At 34.0% G+C, this 23,082-nt stretch overlaps 1 protein-coding gene across 1 annotated transcript in view; it reads right to left on the reverse strand.

Annotated features, from left to right (window-relative positions):
• Window positions 1-23,082, reverse strand: part of THSD4 (thrombospondin type 1 domain containing 4) — a 934,909-nt gene that overhangs the window by 452,780 nt on the left and 459,047 nt on the right. Inside the window, exon 7 of the mRNA XM_074294657.1 lies at window positions 19,827-19,963. Within this exon, the coding sequence (XP_074150758.1) occupies window positions 19,827-19,963 (137 nt within the window). The remainder of the gene's footprint in view (window positions 1-19,826; window positions 19,964-23,082) is intronic.

Raw genomic sequence — 23,082 nt, forward strand, 5'->3', positions numbered from 1 at the left:
AGAATAAATGGAAAACCACTGTAAAGAGGAAGAATCTAACAGCTAAGCACACTGGGAAATACCTCTTGTAAAAAGTGGCATTTGAACTTGATTTTGAAGAAAATCAGGGAATGTAAGAGTCAGAAATGATGAAAAGAACATTTTAGTATGGAATGAGAGAGAAAATAAGGATGTTCATCATTCTACCTTTTTTGCAGGGGTGTTGTGAGATTTATTATTTATTTATTAATTATTGTTGTGGTTGTTGTTGTTATGCCTGAAAGATCCTTACAAAATGTGGATCTTATCTTTTTCACGACCAGTTTGAACCTTGAGAATTGGCAACAAAATTTCAGAAATTTATCTCCCTTGTCATCCACTTTAACCTTCAATAGTTATAAGATAAGCAAGTTTTCAGATACAAAGACTTCATCTTCTTCTGGGACCTCTCTCCTTTAACCACCTCCACATACAGATAAAATATTTTCTTTTCCCTCCATCCCTCCCTCCTTCCCTCTCTCCTTCCTTCATTATATCCTTCTTTAGTTCCTTCCTTCCTCCTCTCTTTTTGATGTGGATAATGTAGGAATTTGTTTTACAGGAATATATATATATATGTATATATATGTATGTATTTTTTCCTTCCTTTGCAATGAGTAGGGGAGAAAGGAAGAGAATGAAAGAATCCACAACTTAAAGTAAAATCAAAATTAGATGTAAAGAAAAGCATTTTTAATGAGAAGAACTTGGGAACAGTATGTGAATCACATGATTTCAGTGGAATTTCAGGCTTTTTTTTGTTTAATATTTTTCCATTTAAGAAAATCTCTACAGAACATTTTTCCTTCCAGTACAATTTTTAAAGTTAAACGTGGCCCTTGGTCTCTGTGTCCTAAAGTAGAGAAACTGTGACCAAACACTGATCACTCTAAAAAAGGAAAGGGAAACAATATTGCTCTATCCAAGTATCTCCTGTGTCTTATACATAGAGTATCTAAACTAAGGAGGTAATTGTGAGTGGTTATCAGATACTATGGCAATACTCATACATGATGTTCAGCAAAGGAATCAGTTCTAGTCAGGAAAAAAAAAAAAAAAACAACAAAAAAAACCTTAGGAAACAATTCAAATATGCATTTACAAAATATTCTTCTTGGTTCCCATAGAAGGTCAAGAGACCTACAGTAAGGCTTCAAGCAACCTGGGTGGACCTCATGTGGATAGAAATTTATGGATAAGAATTATCTGGATGTGATCTGTTCCCCAGTTACTGATGTTTTCTTCCTCTTGTAATTGCTCTTTATAGCTGGTATGTAGAAAGATGGAAAAGAAGAGCGGGTAGAGAATTATATTTTTCCCTCATTTCCGCCTCATTATTTTGGTAAAGCCAAGACCCTCAGGTTTTTTTGTTTGTTTGTTTGTTTTGGGTTTTTTTTTTTTGTTTGTTTTTCTCATTTTCATATTTTGTTTTATAATGAAGATGCATTTTCATCAGAAACCACGAGGGGTCACTACTTACTAGCTAAACTATATAAAACTTTAGTCTTGAAAATGTTTCATATTTCACCTTTTATTCATACTACCTACTTGGGTGGTGAGGGGAGAGGAAACACTGCCCATCAAAATATATTTATGAAAAGCACACATATAAGGAACGCTATTCAAAATAATGTATTAAATTTCTTTATTTTGAAATTCTGATTCAATACATATTAAATACCTATTACAGGCATACACTTTTACCCCATCCTAATTTTCCTCCATTCCTTTCTACTCTCCACAAATAACACCTTATTTCCTTTTTTTTCTCTGACATTACTCTTTACATTGAATCTGTTAATTCATCAACTTATCTGAAAAAGTTTTTTTGAAATCTGATATAAATTTGTGAAATCTGAACATACAGTTTCCTATAAGTATAAAAACACAAGCCAAAAGACTGTGGTGAAACGAAAAGAAAGCTGGATTTGAAGTAAGAAGACCTTGGTTTAAATCCCAGTTTCTCTGAATATGGTAGATGTGACTTTTGAGCAAGTAACTGAATTTTCCTGCATCTTGGATTCTTTATCTATAAATAGGGAGTTTGTATGGAGAGGGGATTATTAGAGCTTCTTAAACTTTTTCCACTCACAATTACTTTTTGCTCAAGAAATTTTATGCTTCAAATATATAGGTATAGAGGTATTCACATAAAGCATTTACTGATAATAAATCTTAATTTCATGACCTCACATTTAGTTATACAATCCCATTTGGGGTTGCAACCCATAGTGTAAGAAGCTTTAGACTAGATTTAGATTAGATAGTCCAATATTAATTTAAGTGTATGACATAAAATTCTTAGACATAGCCATTATTTAAAGAACATTTACCTGTTCAAGTGATATGCAGTTAATAAAAGGATACTTGTATAATAAAAACTGAACTCCTCCTTTATACCAAGTGTTGTTGGGTTTGGTTTTTTTTGGGGGGGAGGGGGTTTTTAGAAAAATAAACAATCTTGTAAGAAGAAAGTGTAATTAACATTATCCCCATTTTATACTTAAAAAAAGAGTATGAGAAGTTGAGTGACTTGCTTAAGATCATACAGGCAAGATAAGACCTAAAGCTAGATCTTCTGACTGAGGTCAGTGTTTTTCATAAAAATGAGATTTGAATCTGATTGCCTCTAGATTCTATATATTTAGTCTTCCTTAGTCTCAAGTCTGATACTTCTAATAGTACAACTTTTGAAGAAAAAATCACTCCAAGGATGGAAATACAGAAAGAATAAATTTATTGTCTGTGTTGGAATATATAAATTGTCATTTTGTGACTTAAAAAACAAATCCTCCATCTGAGAGAAATTTATATATTTGGGATGCCAATTTTTTTTCTACTGCTCTTACTGCTAAGTAGCAAGGCATTGAGGTACTCCCTTTAGACACAGTGTAAACAGTATGTTCTGGTAATGATATTCATTCATTTCCACAAAAATTCAAAATAAGAGTCCAAGGCACTCTGCCATTTGTGTAAAAAGTTAGCTATTAGCCACACAGATATGACAATATTTCTGTAGTGGTTTAATTTCATCATTAATTATAATGAAACTATATCTGTGTTCTATCATCTCAGTAAAATATGTATGTATGTATATATATATATATATATATGTATATATATATATATATATATATATATATATATATATATATATATATGTAGAAATGCAACTTGAGAAACTGATATTTGAAAAAGTTCCTGGAACTGAAATATACAGAAGAAACATATTGGATGGGATATCATTTTAAGGCACAATTTTCAAAATCTCAAGGAGGGAAATATTTCAAAAACATATGCATTGTTTTAGAACTTCTAAAAAAGGTTGTGAAAACATCAGTGATTACTAGCCTATGTATCTACTTTCTTATCACTATAAAATATTTATGAGAATATTCTATGTACATTCATTATAGTCTTCTCTGGCTGAATGTTATCTGTATGTTATCTGTATAACATACAGATAATAGAAGTCAAATAAAATCTCAATTAAACATTATTTCTACAGAAGACCATGTCTTTGCTGAAATGTTTAAACTTGACCAGAGAAAGTGGACCCTATTAAAGAAGCAATAAAGAATTTTTCATAGTAGATGGTATATTTGGGATTCTAGATGTAAAATATCAATTCTTATTTTGTAGGTAGAGCAACGAGGTAGTGGAGTGGATAGAGCACTGGCTTGGAATCAGAAAGACTGATCTTTCTGAATTCAAATCTGGCCTTGGACACTTACTATCTGTGTGACATCATGGGCAAGTCCCTTTAACCCTGTTTGCCTCAGTTTCCTCAAATGTAAAATGAGCAGGAGAAGAAAGTGGAAATAATTCTAGTGTCTTTGTCAAGAAAACTTCTGATGGGGTCACAAAGAGTAAGGGATGGACGAAATGACTGAATAACAACAATTAATAGAGTAATCTGATTTTCTTGAGTAGACAGCTTGAAGGCTATTTTCCAAACCTAGAAGATTTCTTTCTTCATTCTAACTTTCCTGGTAAAGGACAAAGGTAAACCTCAGGAAAGAACAGCCAAATGAGATGGGAATGATGAGGGTGATACATTAAAGAGGCCTCATCAGCACTTTTTCTGTCCTGGAGAAATTTCCAAAATGGATTAGCAGTAGATGGTGGCCTTTCCCAAATGAAGTAAAAAATTCAGAACAAAAAAGCAACCCTGCTTGATTTCACTTCCAGTTCTCCAGCCAGCTCTTCTATTACCTTATTGTTGTCTAGTAACTGCATCAGAATCCTTACTCATTCTTGCTCTTCAGTTATGAAACCATGAACCAAGATCAAGTCAACTCTTCTTTTTGAATGGGTTATATCAACCCACTCCCCGGTGGTATCAATCACCATCCTGGTAATCTTGGGAACCAATGGGTCTCTCCCATGGCTACTTGTGATATGCTGCCTTCCCATTTTGACTGTAATCATCTTGAGGTGAGAGATTACATTTACTTTTTATGTTTCTATCCCCATTGTTTAGCATAGTGCATAGCACACAGGAAGCACTATATAAACGTTTCAATGAAAATGTTGGGAACACAGTTTTTCATAGAAAATTCACTACCCCCAAATACTTAAAAGATATAATGAATATGAGGTCCTGATGTTTTAAATTTTTACTGAAAAAGTGACTCAGAGCAAAATTTTTCCTATAACAAAGTTAGCATGCAAATATTAATATCACACAAGAGTTATTAATAGATGTATCTATAACATATAACATAATCCTGGTCATAACTTAAATCAAGGCATAAAACATGGAGACATATGTTAATCAAAAAGTATTCACCACTATTATAGAATATGCCTTATGCAAAAGTGAAGAGATTTCCCCATAGATTATGAGGTTTTCTACATATTCTTGCTGTGGATATTGTTGACTGCACTAAGTCTTGGAGCACCATAGAACACCTCAATGAGATCAACAACCACACAAAACAGGCTGACTTAGTAATATATATATGAAAAAACCAGTATGCTAAAAGAATAATAGTGTATAGAGAGTTTTAAGGTTTATAGAAAACTCTACCTATACTCTTTTAGTATATAATTCTCCAAATTATGAAATGTAGTTGGATAGGAAACACATGGGATTAACCTAGTACATATGCAGCTCAATATTAAATAGAAAAGAGAAGACTAGATCACATTTGAAAAATCTAATGATTTCAATGATTTCTAATTAATACTACCTATTCTAACAGTCCAACTTTTTTCTAATCAATTTTTCCTAATAATGCTGTTTTCAAATAATGAAATACTATGATCTTAGAAGAACTAAAATTGTCCTTTGAGATAATAATAAGTAGGCTGTAGGATGTAGTAGCATCACTGATAGCTTTTTTTAAATATAGTTTTTATTTATCAGATATATACATGGGTAATTTTACAACATTGACAATTGCCAAACTTTTTGTCTAATTTTTCCCCTTCTTCCCCCTCTCCCCAGATGGAAAGTTGACCAATACATGTTAAATATGTTGGAGTATAAATTAAATACAATATATGTATACATGTCCAAACAGTTGTTTTGTTGTACAAAAAGAATCATACTTTGAAATAGTGTACAATTAACCTGTGAAAGAAATAAAAAATGCAGGCGGACAAAAATAGGGGTATTGGGAATTCTATGTAGTGGTTCATAGTCATCTCCCAGAGTTCTTTCGCTGGGTGTAGCTGGTTCAGTTCATTACTGCTCTATTGGAACTGATTTGGTTCATCTTATTGTTGAAGAGGCCACTTCCATCAAAATTGATCATCATATAATGTTGTTGTTGAAGTGTATAAGGATCTCTTGGTCCTGCTCATTTCACTCAGCACACTGATAACTTTTGTATGCACAAATACAAAAATACGTCAAGGACATGCAAGATCAGAAAATGAGATGGACTAGTCATGTAGGGAGAACAAGGGAAAACAGATAGACAACCTGAGTTTTGAATTGAAATGTGCAAAATATTGAAAGATCCATAATAAGACTGCTAGTGTTTGAGAGGTAGATACTTTATATAAGATACCTGACATGATACATCTGAGAATTATAAAGTTCTAGGAGGCAATGAAATTGCAGACCCATTGAAGTTAATCTGTAGATCCACTGATCCAAAGAAGTTGATTTGAAGTAGTTCCATCATTTATGTTTGTGTAAGACCAGAACAGCCTCAGAAATGCTGAGTATTCCTAGTTGTCAAGGAAAACAATAGGGAAAAAACCTCATCTGCAGGAAGGCAAGTTGTCAAAATTCTTAATAGAGATCTGATGTGAACCTATTTTAATCTCAGTCAATCTTCAAAACATATTTCATACACTGAGTACTTGCACCTGAATTAAAGTAAAAAATTTTACATTATTCTTTTAAGTTTATGAAAAAACTCACCTTTTATCTTGAGAAACAAGTATATGTGTACACATATACACAAATACACACATACACATACATATACATATACATTACTACATAAAAATGCATGCAAGATAAACTAATATAAGACAATGGGTAGAAGGAGATACCTAGCAACTTAGCATGTCAGGATAAACCTCACATTGAAGACAGCACTAGAGCTAAGTTCCAAGTCAGAAGTTCCCTTCTACATCATCTCTCACTCCTGCTCATTCAATCTCTACTGAAAAACCACTAAGAATTTTAGTAAATTTATTGCCTCACAAGGCATTCCATTCTCTTCTGGGACAAGTAGATTTTTTAGGAAATTTTTCCTTGCACTGAGCTAATATTTGACTGTACTTTCAACCCACTGTTCTTATTTCTGTTTTCCAGAGTCAAGCAGAATAATTTCCTCTTCCAACATGATAATCCTTCCAAGATCTGGATATACCTATTATGTCTCCCCTAAGAATTTTCTTTGCTAAGCTAAGAATTTCAAATCCTTTTCAACTATGATGTACCCCCACAAAACTGGACAAATATCATAGTAACCTGGCCAAGGAAGAAATCAACAAGAATATAATTTCTCTTTTTGGAAATTATTTTTCTATTAATTTTGCTTCTTTGTTCTAAACACTAATCCCCCAGATTCTTTTAAGTCCCAAATAAAATGTCAACTTCTTCTACAGTAAGTCTTCCCTAAGCTCTTTTACTTCCAATACTCGCCCTATTAATTATTTCCAATTCATCCAGGCTCAGACACTTACCTATCCTATTTGCCTCAATTTTCTCACCTGTAAAATGAGCTGGAAAAGGAAATGACAAACCAGTCTAGTATTTTTTGCTGAGAAAACACCAAATGGGGTCAGAGTTAGGACTAAAATGACTCAACAACATTTATCCTGTATAAAATTTGTTTTGCACACATTTATTGTCTCCTCCACTAGACTATACTCCTTGAGGATGGCAGCTGTTATTTACCCCTTTATATATCCGCATTTGCTATACTCCCTGGAACCTAGTAGGTGCTTAATAAATGTTTATTGATTAACATTATACTTTCATTAATTCAAGAACTGTATCATCAGCCTTACATAGCTAGATCTCAGAAGAAAACTGTCTCCAAAATAAGGTTCCCAATTGTAGCATAACTTTAAAATGTTTTTTTTCTTAAAATATTATTTTAATCTAAATTCCCAGAAAGAATTTAATATAGTCTTTCATACAAACTATGTGTTCAAGGAGAGATAGATGTTAAGCATTTTATAAACCTTAAAGTTCTGAGATCAATACGGATATGTCAGTTATCATTATTGTAGCCATGCTGCAGTCTAGATGGCAATACTCTTAGGTAGATTTGGAATTAATTTGATGACTAGACCTAAAACGTTGATTTCCATTTGGAGGGAAATCTCTAAACAAATGCCTTAGACTTAGGCAATGTGTCTTTGGCCCTTTGCCATTTAAAATTTTTGTAAAAGACTTGGACAATAGCATAGATAGAATACTCATCAATTTTATGGATTAAAAAAAAATAGAAGAAATGACTAACAGAGCTGGAATCTTAAAAGAGTTAGTCAGGCTGAAACTATGGGCCAAAACTCAATGAGTCAACAGGGTGATGTGACAGTGAAAGAGTATTACACATTAAGAGAGGTAGATTATTAAGGAAACAGGTTCACTGCACTCTGCTCTATCAAGGCCAGTCTTAGGGGATGGAGATCAGCACTGTGCATTACACTCTAGGAAGAACATTAATAAGTCAGATTGTCCAGAGAAGTGAGATTATGCTAATGAGGGAGCCATGCTATATAAAGATAAACTCAAAGAACTGAAGGTTGTTTGCTCCTTTTTGTTTGGTTGATTTTCCCTGGAGAAAAAATAAATTAAGAGGAGCTGCCTTCCAGGACTTGAAGATTTCTCATCCAGAACAGGGATATGATTTGTTCTGCTTGATCCCAGGAGAATAGAACTAAGATCAATTCATGCAAGTTACAGATTTTCTTTTATGTATAAGGAAACGATCTCTTAACAATTGAATTAAGCAAAAGTGAAATGGGCTGTTTTGGTAATTAAGACTTTTCCTTCCCTACTCCTTAACTCGAATTAGAAATCTTCAAGTGAAGGGCAGATGACCACTTGTTAGATATATTTTACAAAGGATGCTCAAAGGACATAATATTTGTTTAGTTCTTAGCCCAGTGTCTGGCATAGGAAAAGGCACTTAAAAATGCTTGCTCTCTTCCCTTCATCATCTTTTATAAAGGTAGAGAGTGGAAAAGATGGCTTTCCATAGCTCTTCTAATTCTAAATTTCTGTGATTCTGCAGCCAAAATATTTTTTTGTAAATAATAATTTTTCTAATTATATGTAAAGATAATTTTAATATTTATTTTAAAATAGAATATTGAATTATGAATTTTTCTCCTTCCCATCCTTCCTCCCTCCCCAAGACATGAGTTTATTGTTCTTATTCCCTTAAACTTCTAGTATGATTTCTGTCAGTGACATCACTCTACATTTTTAAAATTGTAATTTTTTTCTGACTCTTTCATCTTCATATCCTATAAGTTGCCAAGGTTCATTGATTTTTCCTCCAAATCTTGAATGTCTTCTTCCTAATTTGAGATGTTTTTAATCTCTTTCATTTTTCTCTATTTCAACTGCCATTATAAAAAGTATATCCCCTGACTGACACCATGTGGAGTAATGAAATGACTTCCTAATATATCTTCCCTCCCTTTTCATATAATCATTCTTTATGATTCCTCTTTATATTGTTAGGTTAATCTACCCTATTCCTAAATCTATTAATTAAATACTTGCTCAAAAATCTTCAAGGGCTCCTGTGGTTATTATTCAGTTGTTTCAGTAACTCTTTTTGACCTTATTTGGGGTTTTCTTGGCAAAGACACTGGAGTGCTTTGCCAGTTCCTTTTTCTGTTCATTTTATATATGAGGAAGCTAGGCAAACAGGGTGAAATGACTTGCTCCAGGGTCACACAGCTAATTCTGAGGTCAAATCTGAATTCAGATCTTCCTATCTACAAGGTTAGTTTTCTATTCATACCACTACCTAACTGCCCTTATACAACTTCTACTACCTGTTAATCTGTAAGGCTCCCTATTAATTACCAACTAAAATTCATCTTTTCCCCTGTATTCAACGATTTCATAATTTGACAGGATGTTGCCTTTTAAATCTCCTTTCGTATTGCTCCCTTTTTTCCCCCTCTTTCCTCCTTTTAAATTTCCATTTCACATATCCCAACTTCACCTTTCTCCTCTCTCTTTTTTTACCTTTCTACATTATCAATTCCTAACTCCCAGCATCAGTACTCCAAGATTTTCAATATCCATACTTTTTAAACTTAATTTTTAAATGATCTGAAATATGAAGTATTAAAAATACATCTAGAAATATCAGTAAAATTTTCCATAAAACTCAAACTCACCATTCTGGCCTACATCACTTTGAAACTTTAAAAGTTTATCTCACATACTTAAACTTATTAATCAGTTTGTAGCTTTAAAAAAATTTAAGCAGAAAACTAAAATAAATGAAATTTTTTCTCCTCCCTTTTCCTTTTAGTTTTTGGCATCCATGAAATCTAAGTTTATAGAGAAGAGTAAAAGTATTTTCTTAATCTACTGAAACAAAGAGGAGAAAGCAGGAAAGGAGAGAGAATAGGATTGGGAACCAAGGAACAACTTTAGTATTTGTGAAACATTCATAAATTTTAAATTTTGTTAACTATAAGATGAACTTGGTTCAAATTCTAAAAGTCAGTGTGGTACAATAGATAGGTGTTCGATACAGATTTAGGAGGATGTCGTTTCATATCCTGCTTTTTAACAGACTGACTTTGATCCTGGCAAGCCACTGATTCTCTCAGTCTGAGCTTCTTTATCAGTCAAGTGACAACTTTGGACTAAACGATCCCTAATATCTCTCCTAGCTTGATATTTATGATCTTATGAGAAAGGCAATTACATGACAATTAGAAAACATTAGGGAAATTTATAAATGGGAGGAAAATACAAAAATTTATGCAAATCTGTGTGGCTATCCATTTGTTTCCTTGAGAGATGCCATAGTATAGTAAAAAGGATTTGAAGCATTTCTTGATTTTCTTCAGATTGCCATGAAGATATCTTTTAAATTTATAGATTGTATCTGCCCAATCCAGTGTTTCTTGAAGGCAAGGACTCTGAATAGGACTAACTTCACAAATCCAGCACCCTACATATAATTGTTGTTGCTGTTCAGTCATCTTTGTGACCCTATTTGTTTTGTTTTGTTTTGTTTTTTAGCCAAGATACTGTAGTGATTTGCTATTTTGTCCTTCATCTCATCTTATAGATGAAGAAACAGTGATAAGCAGAATTGAATGGCTTGTCCAGAGAAGCCCAGCTAAATTAAGTAGACCAAGATCGGCCTTCCTGACTCCAGACTTGATGCTGTGTCCACTGCATCATCTAACCTTCAGGAGTCAGGAAGATCTGAGTTCTAATTTGACCTCCAACACTTAACTAGCTATAGGGGATTAGCTAGACTTGGGAAGTCACTGAAACCCCTGAGTTTCCTCATATGTAAAATGAGCTGAAAAATGAAATGGCAAACTAGTCCAATATCTTTGCCAAGAAAACCCTAAATGGGGTCCTGGACATGACTGAAATAACTAAACAAAAAAAGTTTGTTGCATAGAATTAGATCAGAAAATCTGAGTTCAAATTGGGCTCCAGAATTATTTACTGAATAAGTTAACTTGGCCAAGTCACAATTTTGGGATCTTCCATTTCTTCCATTTAGAAAATGGAAATGGTATTTAAACTACTTATACCACAATGCTATTATGAAGATAAAATGATGATAATTTATATAAAGCACATTATAAGTCTCAGGGCTCTATAGAAATAGAATGCATTATTAAATGCCCTCTGACGATTCTTTCCAATATGCTATCTAATTTTATAGTTCTAAATTATCCTTACTACTAAGTGAAAATTGGCAATATCTTATCCAGACCACAACTGGACCTGTTCAGTTCATTGGTCAGTTCATAATGATTAAAGTTTGTGGCACACATCTATTTCTTAATGTTGTTTTGCTTAGAGAAGAGTGGCTGGTGTCATTATTCCAAAGAAATGACAATAATAGAAGAAAGGAAAGAGACAAATACCACAAAAGCAGGTACTAATGGAAATGCCCTCTCTGAAACATCAGTGCAGTTTCATCTTTCAGACAAATAACTTCAGAATTCAGGAAAGGTCTTTTGAAACAGAACTGAATCACTTCTATAACATTACTTTTTATGTTTTGGTTTTTTTAAACTCCTTCCTCAAAGCCTTCCATTTCATTATCACTGTAATACTTCAAATACAGAAAGAGAGAGACACAGAAGGGGGAAAAGAGAGAGGAGAGAGAAGAAAGAGAGGAGAGGAGAGGAGAGAGCTACTTGCAGTTAGGATGGCAAGTTCACTCACAATTCTCTGGCTCAAAAATTCCCTAAGAGAGTATTTTATCTATTCTTTTGACAGGAGATAAGACTAAACAAAACTATAATGGGTAAGAAGCAGAAGAGGAAAGGAAGTATCAATGTCAATCTTAAAAAAAATAGTTTTAACAGCAAAATTATACAGTGATCAATTCTGATGGATGTGACAGTGCTCAACAATGAATGATTCAGACCAGTCCCAATGATTTTGTGATGAAGAGAACCATCTACACCCAGAGAGAGGATGGTGGGAACTGAGTGTGGATCACAACATAGCATTTTCTACTTTTTGTTGTTTTTTGTTTGTATTTAATTTTCTTTCTCATTTTTTTCTTTTTGATTTGATTTTTTCTTTTTCAGCAAGATAATTGTATAGATATGTATACATATATTTGATTTAACATATTTTTTACTATGTTTAACATATATTGGATTACTTGCTATCTAAGGGAGGGGGTGGGGAGAAGGGAGGAAAATTGGAACACAAGATTTTAAAAGGGTAAATGTGGAAAAATTACATGTATATCTTTTGAAAATTAAAAAGTTTTAATAAAAATAAAATAAAAATAGTTTTATTGGTGTCTATTATGCTGCAAGATATTAATTGAAATCATGCACATTTCCAAATGGATGGTTGTTTTTTTCTCTGTGGTTCCCCCTCTAGCTATCTTGTTCCAGAGTTGAAGACTAATGGCCTGCAAGCATCTGTCTATCGCAAACACAAACCTAGCTAAGTTTTCCTCCTAGTCATGCCTTTGACTTTCTGAACTTAATTATTATACCTCTAGTGAAGTCTTACCTTAGAACTTCCCTCAACATCTGGGCCCCCTCAAAAGGTACTTTTTTCTTACCCTATCACTCTTCCTATTTTCAGATTCCTTTAGTGTTTGTTTTTCCCCATTATAATGTAAATACTTGGAGGCAGGGACTTTCTATTTTGTCATACTTTTGTTTCCAGCACTTAGTCCAGTACCTGGCACATACTAAATGCTCAATAAATGCTTGTTTGTTCTATTCCCCTGATCTGTTGAGTTCCTTGGGTTAGGTATAGGTGTCTTTAAAAAGTTAGGTCTTTTTTAATTAAATGAAAATAATAGAAAGGATATGTATGCAATAACAAATGCCTTACTTTATCTAGCCTCTGATGAAAATTAATATCTGATTCTCATTAGGTCTCCACATTATTCTGTGGTGTTTATTTTCATGGTTGGTTTGTGTTGTGCTTAATGATTTTCAGGAAAGGAGAATCTACCACTGCTGATAATACCCTTCCAGTGCCTAATAATCCTTGTCTCAAGAGTAAGACTCACATGAGAAGACAGCTATAAAACATATAGTCTCTCATTTTTTTCTTTTTTTCTGATTTTCAGTTTTCTTTATTTCCTGCTTCTTCCAATGACCAGAAATGTATTCATAAATAACAGAAAAATTATCAGCATTTTCAGGCAACAGCCACAAAAATGATTAATGACACAGAATTATTTAGCCAGAGGAAGGAGATGGCCCCTACTCCTTTGGTTCTGGAAGGCATACTTGCACATTCAAAGAAAATGTTGACATCTGACAGAGAGGATTGTAGTACTGCAATCCCCTCAATTACATGCCTGAACACAAAACCTTTATTATGTCATTCTTACAGAGATAAGAGAACAATTGGAAGGATGAAGCTCTTCTCCAGACATTTGGAAATGGTTAAATTATTTTAATTATTGGATAAATGTGAAATAAGCAGGAGACATTTTCCAAATACAACTAAATAGAGTCCAACATGAGAGGGAAAGATGAAATGTGAGTAAATTCTAAAATATGTAAAACTGAACTCTGCAAGCACTGAAAGGTATTTAAGTGGGTACATGTGCAAAAGAAGGGAGGGCATTTCCTTCTAAGGAAAGAATTCTTTGCCTTCAAAATAGGAAAGCCATAGAAAGATACCTTCTCATACATTCTTTAATTCCATCCACAACAGTGATTCGAAGAAGATAGAAAAAAGAAAACAAGATGAAAAATATAGCTAGAAAGACATTAAGACTTAGAGGATCAAGGATTTAGAGCTGGCAGGAACCTTAAGGGTCATGAAGTTAACCTCATTTCGCAGACAAGAAAACTGAGGCTGAGAAGCTAAATGAATTCCTCCAAGTCACACACCTCTTATTTTATCTGAATTCACTTACTCATCTCAATGCCAAAATCTGAATATATCAAAATATATATGCTTGGACTTAATCTAGAATATGTATACTTGCCAGTAACCTTTCTCTGGCCCTGGACAAGTCGTTTTACCTCTACCTACTTCAATTTCCTCATCTGTAAAATGAAGATAATACTCTTGTTGCAAGGTTGTTATGAGAATCATATGAAATAATATAGGCAAATCACCTTGCAAACTATAAAGATCATAAAAATACTAGTTACTATCATTATTATAGCAGAGAAATTCAAACCGAAGAACTTAGAGTTATATGTAATATAAGCTAGTGCCTTCCAAACTTGAATCCAACATGCCAGATCCAACACTTTCCATTATATCCCACTGATATATTTTGATACACTAATGGGGAGCTATGAATCTGAATAAGCAATCCAACCATCACCATCAAAGGAGTGAAGCTGAGAAGACTCCAGCACTGCATTTATAGTCATAATCAAAATTGTGCTGACACTTTCATGAAGTTTTTTGTTTCACAACAAATAAGATCCAAAAATAGCTCAAAGCAAAAAAGGGCTATTTATACAAGAAAAACATGACTTGTCATTGTCTTCATAACATTATTGTTATACAATTGTTGTTATATACAACAGGAAGAAGTAGTCAAGAAAGTTTTTTTTTTCCCCTTGTAGTTATATATTTAGCTATTTCTAGGATAAAGAACTTGATATTTTAAATTCTTCAGAATGTGACTCCAGTCTACTTTCCAGATTGATTCTACATTTCTCCCCTTGGTGTACTCTATAGTCTGACCAAATTGGTTAACCTGATTTTTCCCCCACCCGCCATTCTGTCTCTTTTCTCCTTGTCTCTGCCCAGGCTGTTCTCCATACCTCGACATCCTCCATGCTTAGAATGAATTCCTTCCTCATTCAAACTTCAAAAAATCATAATACAAACTGCTATTTATGTAGCCTATAAATTTATCATATACACATATAGTTTCATTTGACTCTCACAATAACCTTATGTATTAATTTCATTTTACAGAAGAGGAAATTGACAACCAGAAGGGTAGAAAAGCTGCCAAAACCATAAAGTCCAACGTAGGATTTGATCCCAGAGCTTTCCAACTCAGTGTTCTGAGTACTGTTCTTCCTCTGAAGGAATAAAAATTGTTTGTTTCGAGGAAATAAATAGATCATCTGAAATCTAATAGTTGTATAACTCTGGGGAAGTATCTTATTCCCATTACTTATGTTACTTAATCCTTTCTAAAAGATGGAAACCATGAAAGACCAGATTTTTTTTTCTCCCAAGCTCTCACCAACTCTGTTCCTCTGACAGTTAGGCAGGGATTAATCATTCTCCAATGAGAAGAGTCTTATGCAAATGGATTTGCATCTGGGTGTAAAGGGCAGGAACTGAGTATGAGTAATTTAGTCCTACAACAAGGTGTTAATTCAGTGGAATTGATAAAACAGTGGTTATCTAGTTTAGCAAGTGAGTTCAGTATGATTGATTTAATCTTACAACAAATAATGGTTCTCTAGTGATATAATGATTGGTTTATGCTCAGTGTACTGTTATGATGCAATTGTAGTACAGCATATAAACTGGGACAAACTCAGCCAGACACAGACTTCAAGGTAGAGACCCTCGTGGTGGCTCTCCCGCATTCCTGCAGTGAAACCAAGACCCATTCCGGAGGGCCTCTAGAAAGCTAGCTGGGGCCTGGGTGAAAGAGACACCCTGTGAAGGAGATAATAAAGATTTTGGACTTTATCCCTGACTATTCTCCTGGTAATTATTTTGCTAAAGTGGAGGCTGGTTCCAAGACTTCCAGAAAGCTAACCAGAACATTATATCTGGGTTACATTTTCTTAAATGGAAATAATATTACCAAAACCAAAGTACCTAGCTCACAGGATTAGTGTAAAATTCAAATGAAATGCATTGCCAAGCATTTTACAAACTTTGAAACACCACATCAGTTATTATTCCTATTTTCATCTTTACTACAGATTAGCATTTTGATTATATCCATTCCTGGTTCTTCATTAATCCTATTCAGATAAATGTGTCCTTGAATAGACCATATGCATTTTAACTGTCTAGAATCTGTAGAGGAAAAATGGTTCTATCTCTTCCTTACATAATATATGTGGCAACTCTTTTTACACAGATGAATTTCTAACTATTGACAGAGTAGGCTCCAGTTTTAGCATGTGAAAGAAAAATTTGGACTGATAATGGTCCCTAGGGCTAAACAAATTAAAATTTCATTTAACTCAGTGGAATGAAGTTTGAATTCTATTTGAAGGGACCTTAGAGATTGCTTAGCCCAATGCTACCCTACTACATTTTACAAAATGAAATCATTAGGCCTTGAGGGCTGACTTATTTAAGGCCACAAAGCTAATTAGTCAAAGAGCCAAGATTAGAAGCATAAGTATATATTCTTCTTTAGTGTGTTTTCTATTACACCAAATTGTCTTTTATATTTCCACTGAATTACTTACCCAAAGATGCCAAAAACATTGTCAAATAACAAATGCCAATTGCTGGATGCTATTTTATTCAAAAATTGAGGGGGGGGGAATGAGAACATCAATGTGTTGTGTTGTCCAACAGTTCATTGGTTTTCTCCATATTTCAAGTTTTTTTTAAACTTTTTTTTTTTTTTTTTAATTAAACTATGATTCACTCTGCCTCCATCCATAACATAGTTATCTCCTATTCAGGAAGCTAAAGCTTTGACAGAGGAATGTCTTAGGTGTGAGCCATTGAGGACAAGGGAGAGTGTTAATCTAATGTACCCACTTTAAAAGCCCACTGTCAAGCTCAGTTCACTAGGTGAAATAATACAACCTGTTCTTTGAACAAACTCAGACTTCTTTCACCTGCACATCCTGCTCTTGTGGGCACTCTTTGGTGCTGTTCAGTTAACATTTCAGTACTCTTATGAAACGCTCAGGCTTAAACCCTCAGTTACAAGACTCTCATCATTGATGGAGAAAATAATTATTCAGTGTTTTGTGCCTGCCTATAGGGCCGGATTGACCAGAACTTGAGAGAGAAGGATTCCTTCTTTTGGCTTCCAACTTTGAGAGTAGATAGATGTGATTCCAGTCTCTCTTCAGGGAAAAATCTCCAGAGAAAAAGAAAGACTTTGCAAGGTCAGCATGTAGAGAAGCAAGTACTTTGAGCATGCTCCTATTTCTAGTTTGCCACACAGAGCTCATAGGGAATTTCCTGTTGGGTGAGATCAGGGTCTCTGCCTCTCTCTCTCTTTTTTTCATGTTTTCCTCTCAGGGGAAACTTGTTCATTCACTTTGTGAATTATCTAATATATTCTAATCTACATGACTTCTCTGATTGTTATAAGTTTAGGCAAATCTGCTTATTTGCCATTCACTTCTTGTGCTAACCTTTGTTTACTAGTCTTTAACAGTTGTCTTTTGGTGGAAAGAGAATTAAGCCTTTGGTTGACTTGGACTACTTCCCATTTTAAGGATAGTGATCAGTAAAGTGGTATGAACCTAAAAATGATTTACTTTTGTAGAATTTTAGTTTACACCCTTTCTCTGAGGAGAGCAGAGTAGGCCAGTCTTGTGACCACATCTAACTCCCTTCTGGGTTGGAATAAAAGTCTTCCCTGGATATCTATTCATATCTCTATGGGAGCCATGTATGGGGGCTTTTAGTTTGTTTTAAAAAATTAATAATAGCCTTTTCAAAATATAGTTTTCAATATTCAGCGCAAAAGCTTATGTTCCAAATTTTTCTCCTATTTTCCCACCCTCTCTTCTAGACAACAAAGTAATCCTATTTTAGGTTAAACATGCACAATTCTTCTAAACATATTTCCACATTTATCATGCTGCACAAGAAAAATCAGATCAAAAGGGGGGGGAAAGAAAAAGAAAAAATATAAAGAAGTTTCTATTACTTTTATTTTTTCCTTCTTGATCTTGAAACATACATGGAGAACTATGACAATATAATTATGATATACTTCAACAACAACAAAAATTCTTGAAATATATTTTCTATTGAAATTATATCTTCTGCTTATATGAAGCCTAAGAGAATAAGCAACTTTCATTCTATAGTTTTCTTTGTCCATGGAGACTAGGCATAAAGAAACATCTCAAGCCTTCACTTTAGAATGACAATGCTAATAAACTGGGAAAACATTTTTACATTCAAATGTTCTGATAAAGGCCTCATTTCTAAAATATATAGAAAATTGTCTCAAATTTATAATAGTTCAAGCCATTCTCCAATTGATAAATGGTCAAATAATATGAACAAACAATTTTCAAATAAAAAAAAAAGAAACTATTTGTAGTCACATGAAAAGGTTCTCCAAATCACTATTGATCAGGGAAATGCAAATTAAGACAATTTTGATATACTATTATACACCTCTCAGATTGGCTAAAATGACAGGAAAAGATGATGAATATTGTAGGGCATATGGGAAAACTGTGACACACATTGTTGGTGGAACTGTGAACAGATCCAACCATTCTGGAGAGCAGTTTGGAACTATACTCAAAAAGTTATCCAATTGTGCATACCCTTTGACTCAGCAGTGTTTCTACTGTGCTTATATCCCAAAGAGATCCTAACAGAGGGAAAGGGACGCACATGTGCAAAAATGTTTGTGGCAGCCCTTTTTGTGGTGGCAAGAAACTAGCAATTGAGGGGATGCCCAACAGTTGGAGAATGGATGAATAAGTTATGGTATATGAATGTTATGGAATATTACAGTTCTGTAAGAAATGACCAACAGGATGATTTCAGAGAGTCTTGTAGAGACTGACATGAACTGATGCTGAGTGAACTGAGCACAATCAAAAGATCATTTATATAAGACTATACAATAATCAATTCTGAAAGACCTGGCTGTCTTCAACAATGAGATGATTCAAACTGTTGCCACTTGTTCAGTGATGAAGAGAGCCATCTACACCCAGAGAGAGGACTGTGGGAACTGAGTGTGGACCATAACATAGCATTTTCCCTCTCTCTGTTATTGTTTGCTTGCATTTTGTTTTCTTTTCCAGTTTTTTTTCTTCCTTCTTGATCTGATTTTTCTTTTAAAGCAAAATAACTGCATAAATATGTATGTGTGTGTGTATATATATATATAGGATTTAAAGTACATTTTAACATATTTAATGTATTGGACTACCTACCATCTAGGAGAGGAGATAGGGGGAAGGAGGGGAAAATTTGGAATAGAAGATTTTGCAAGGGTCAGTGTTGAAAACTTATGCAAGCATATGTTTTGTAAATAAAAAGCTTTACTAATAAATAAATGGATAGATAGATAGATAGATAGAAATATAGTGGCAATGCTAGATGTTCAAAACCTATTTACCAAATCACTATTTTACCCATTAGTCATGCTTCAAAAAGAAATTGTCTTCTGTGCAATAACAGCTTCAATGAAAGGAGTTAGTAAATGTACAATAGACATTTTTCCATTTCCACTGGGCTCAGAAAACATGAAACCAACATTAGAAAGGTAGAAGCTCTGGAGAGACTTGGGTCACTCCTAAGCCAAAAATCTTGAAATCAGTTAATAAAAGCTTCCTTCTTTACCCTGCAATATCCCATAGCAAGAGAAGAATCTACCTGGTTCAAGAGAGGTTAAAGATCCAACTTGTAGCAACTCAAGATCATCAGCAGATGATCTTGAACAGAGAACAGAGAAGCCAGAACCCAAGATGATTTCCTTCTCAAATCTGATGATGCAAGCACTTACCTTGCATTGGCCTGATACACAGATGGATGTGCCATTCTGGTCACAAGGTGTGCCATCAATGACTTTTTCAGCCTGTCTCACGTAAAATCGATAGCCCATTGCTTGACAGTTCAGCTCACACTTTTGATTTCCCCGTACTATGGAAAAAAAATCCACAAATGGTCAGTTCTTGGAGCCAAATCAGGTACTATTATAGATACTATAGTAGTTCTACTATTTAGGTTCTATATAGTTCTACTATAGATAGAACTACAGTATTAAGCTGCCCTTATGCTCCCATTTTCTCTGGGCATGATTCATCATACTATTTTTTAAGAAGATCAAGAGATTAAATGTATGTGGGTTCACACATGTATGTATTTGAGGAAACAACAAAAGTAATACTACATTCTCTTCTGAGGTCATACAAAAGTCTGCATATATAATTATTGTTACCAATCTCAATTTGCCCCCCCCTACAATATTAGGACACCATATATTCCCTAGTATAGCCCCTTTCTTATTGTTTCCTTTGTTTCACACTTACGTGCTCATTTTCTTACACTCAGAAATAATCTCAGCAAACTAACAGAAAACAGCACAGAGTTTTATGGGTTCTAAAGGATAACAGAAAAGCTGCTAAATTCCTGTAAATTTGTTTTTATAAGAATCAGATAGAAATAGCCATGAAAGTCTCCAAATCACAATATCTAGGAAGAGGCTTTAGAGATTATCTAGTACAAATTTTTCCTACCATTTCCTACCATATCTACCTAAGTTACTTAGAATACAGGAGACCCACTAAATTAGGTGATATGGTATATGATCTTGAATAAGTTGTCACTGAAGGTTTCAACATTTTTGTTGATATATATATATGTGGGGGGGTGGGGGGGATGTATTCACATACATATATCTAGTAATAGGAATATTACATTTTACACAAATATCCATATACATATTAGATTACTTGCCATCTAGGGAAGGGGTTGGGGGGGGGCAGGAGAGAGAAAAAAAATTTGGAACACAAGATTTTGCAAGAGTGAATGTTGAAAACTATGCATATATTTTGAAAATAAAAAAGCTTTACATAAAAATTAAATTAAATTAAATTAAACCTTAAAAAAAGCATCGATTGTTCCAATGAAGTACATGGGTTGTGCATGAGTCATCCCTTATATTCTCTCCCTGAAAATACATTTTGGTGATGTATTGCCACTTCTATGACATTTTTCATTGTTAATATGTGGCAATGAATGGCCACTGTCTCTTCTGAGTAACCAACAATTTAAATTTTTCAGAAAAGTCAATTCCCATTATTTGAATTTATACAGAATAATAAAAAATACTGATACTGAAAAGGCATTATTTGTTAGAATGCAAAAAGGGAGGTAAAGATGGATAGCATTCAAAGCCTAAGTGATAGCCAATGTAAAGGCACGGAGATACAAGATGAGCTCTTGTACAAAGAAGAATTGTTATCCAGTACAGCTGAAGTATAGAATTTATAGAAGGGATCAAAATATAAGAAGACTAAGAAAATTAAGAAGGAACCAAAAGCTAGTTTCAAACTTGAGGAGAAAAGAGATAAGAAAACCTCAATTACTTAAAATTAGTTGACCTTCACTCATAATCAGATTTCTTTATAGACTCCTTGATAATTGCAAAGCTGTACTTTCAGGAAAGTATGCAAATAAGTATTAACTCAAGGAACTCAAGGAACAAATGTAAGCAAAGCCCTGATATCAAATAAACATTACTATCAATTAATACTCAAATTTTTCCTTAAGGAAAGTGAAAGAAGTGGGTTGATCAAGGAAATTCTCTAATAAATCTCATAAGTTTTTAGGGTAGTGAACCTTTCTATCATCCTATGAAGAATATAGAGATGGTCATTAATTAACTTGAGAGAATGAGGAATATTGAATGTAGTATTCCAATTAATGTCTTGATGAAGAAGATACTACTTTATGGCTCATTTACTAGGGATTAAATGAGCTGAAGTGATTATGGCTCAATCAAAAATGAATTGGTTAACTCTAACTGTTGTGACTCATGCCCCTCTGTCCTGCCTCAAAAGGAGAGTTCATTTTTATACTTGGGGACTTTGATGGTGGGAGGATAAGACATTCCAAGCAACAAAGCTAAGAGGGAACTTGGATCCTGGAGCAAGAAACTCATGGTAGGGACTAAATCTATACAAGTGTACAACCTTTTATTTGGGAAAAAGGTATATAGTTATCATGTGTCTTCCCAACCTTGGTCTTGAAAGGATAGTTCTCTGAACAATTCCCTGAGCAATTTGAAATTTTGAGAGCCTCAAGGTTTTCCTTCTAAGAAAATCCAAGAAAAGATGAGATCCAGTTGAGTACAGACAGAAGAGAGAATTCTTAGAAAGAAAACTCTCAAATCTGGAGCCCAAAGCTGAAAGAACACAAAAGACTGAGCAACCATACCCCCACTCCAGATTTTGTTTTCTGCTTTTTTTGTGAGATATGTGTCGATTCCATGAGAAGAAAATTACCATCTTAGAAACACAACTTTCTTTTACTTCTGGTATTAAGTCAAACCTTTAGGGTGGTGTCATAAGGATGCATAGGTCACTGGATGAAAGCAGGATTCACCTGAATATCAGTAGGTTACTTCTATGGCCATTTCAAGTTTATTTAGATTTTAATGGTATATAAACCAGTTATCTTGGAAATCTGGAGAAAATGTAAGACTTGCTGAAGAGAAGAAATTGTTAGCTATTGTTTGTTAACTACTTTGGTCATTTTTGTGCCTGTGGCATAAAATCAAGGTTGTCTCATAAATATTCCCTGTTATCTTGTATATTTCTAACCAAATCTATGGAAACCTAGACAAGGACTACATTCTGGAATTTCCCAGAAGCAATCTGGGTATGGGCAAAATCAGCCAAAAAGAATCAATCGTTTGGGAGAAAAGTCTACAAAGGCTTGTCACATGAGGTACTGGGCCATGAGTTACATAGTAATCTCAAAATTTAGACTCACAAACATTGCCAAAAGTTATAATGGGCCAAACTCTGATACTCTAAAAGTATTACCTCTTTCTTGTTCTGTCTCTACTCCAATTTTACTGAGAAAACATCAGGTAAAAGAAAAGAGAAACAGGGGGAGTAAATACTGAAGGCTCTTCCCTGAGGACAAAACAACATCTGTGCTAAGTTTAGAATCCATTCACATTTCACAAATTCATTCCAAGTTTAGCACCAAAATCCAAACTTCCAGGCTCAAGTTCCCTTTTTCGTTAGCAA

The sequence above is a fragment of the Sminthopsis crassicaudata genome, chromosome 2, assembly GCF_048593235.1.
Source record: "Sminthopsis crassicaudata isolate SCR6 chromosome 2, ASM4859323v1, whole genome shotgun sequence".
Classification (NCBI taxonomy): Eukaryota; Metazoa; Chordata; class Mammalia; order Dasyuromorphia; family Dasyuridae; genus Sminthopsis; species Sminthopsis crassicaudata.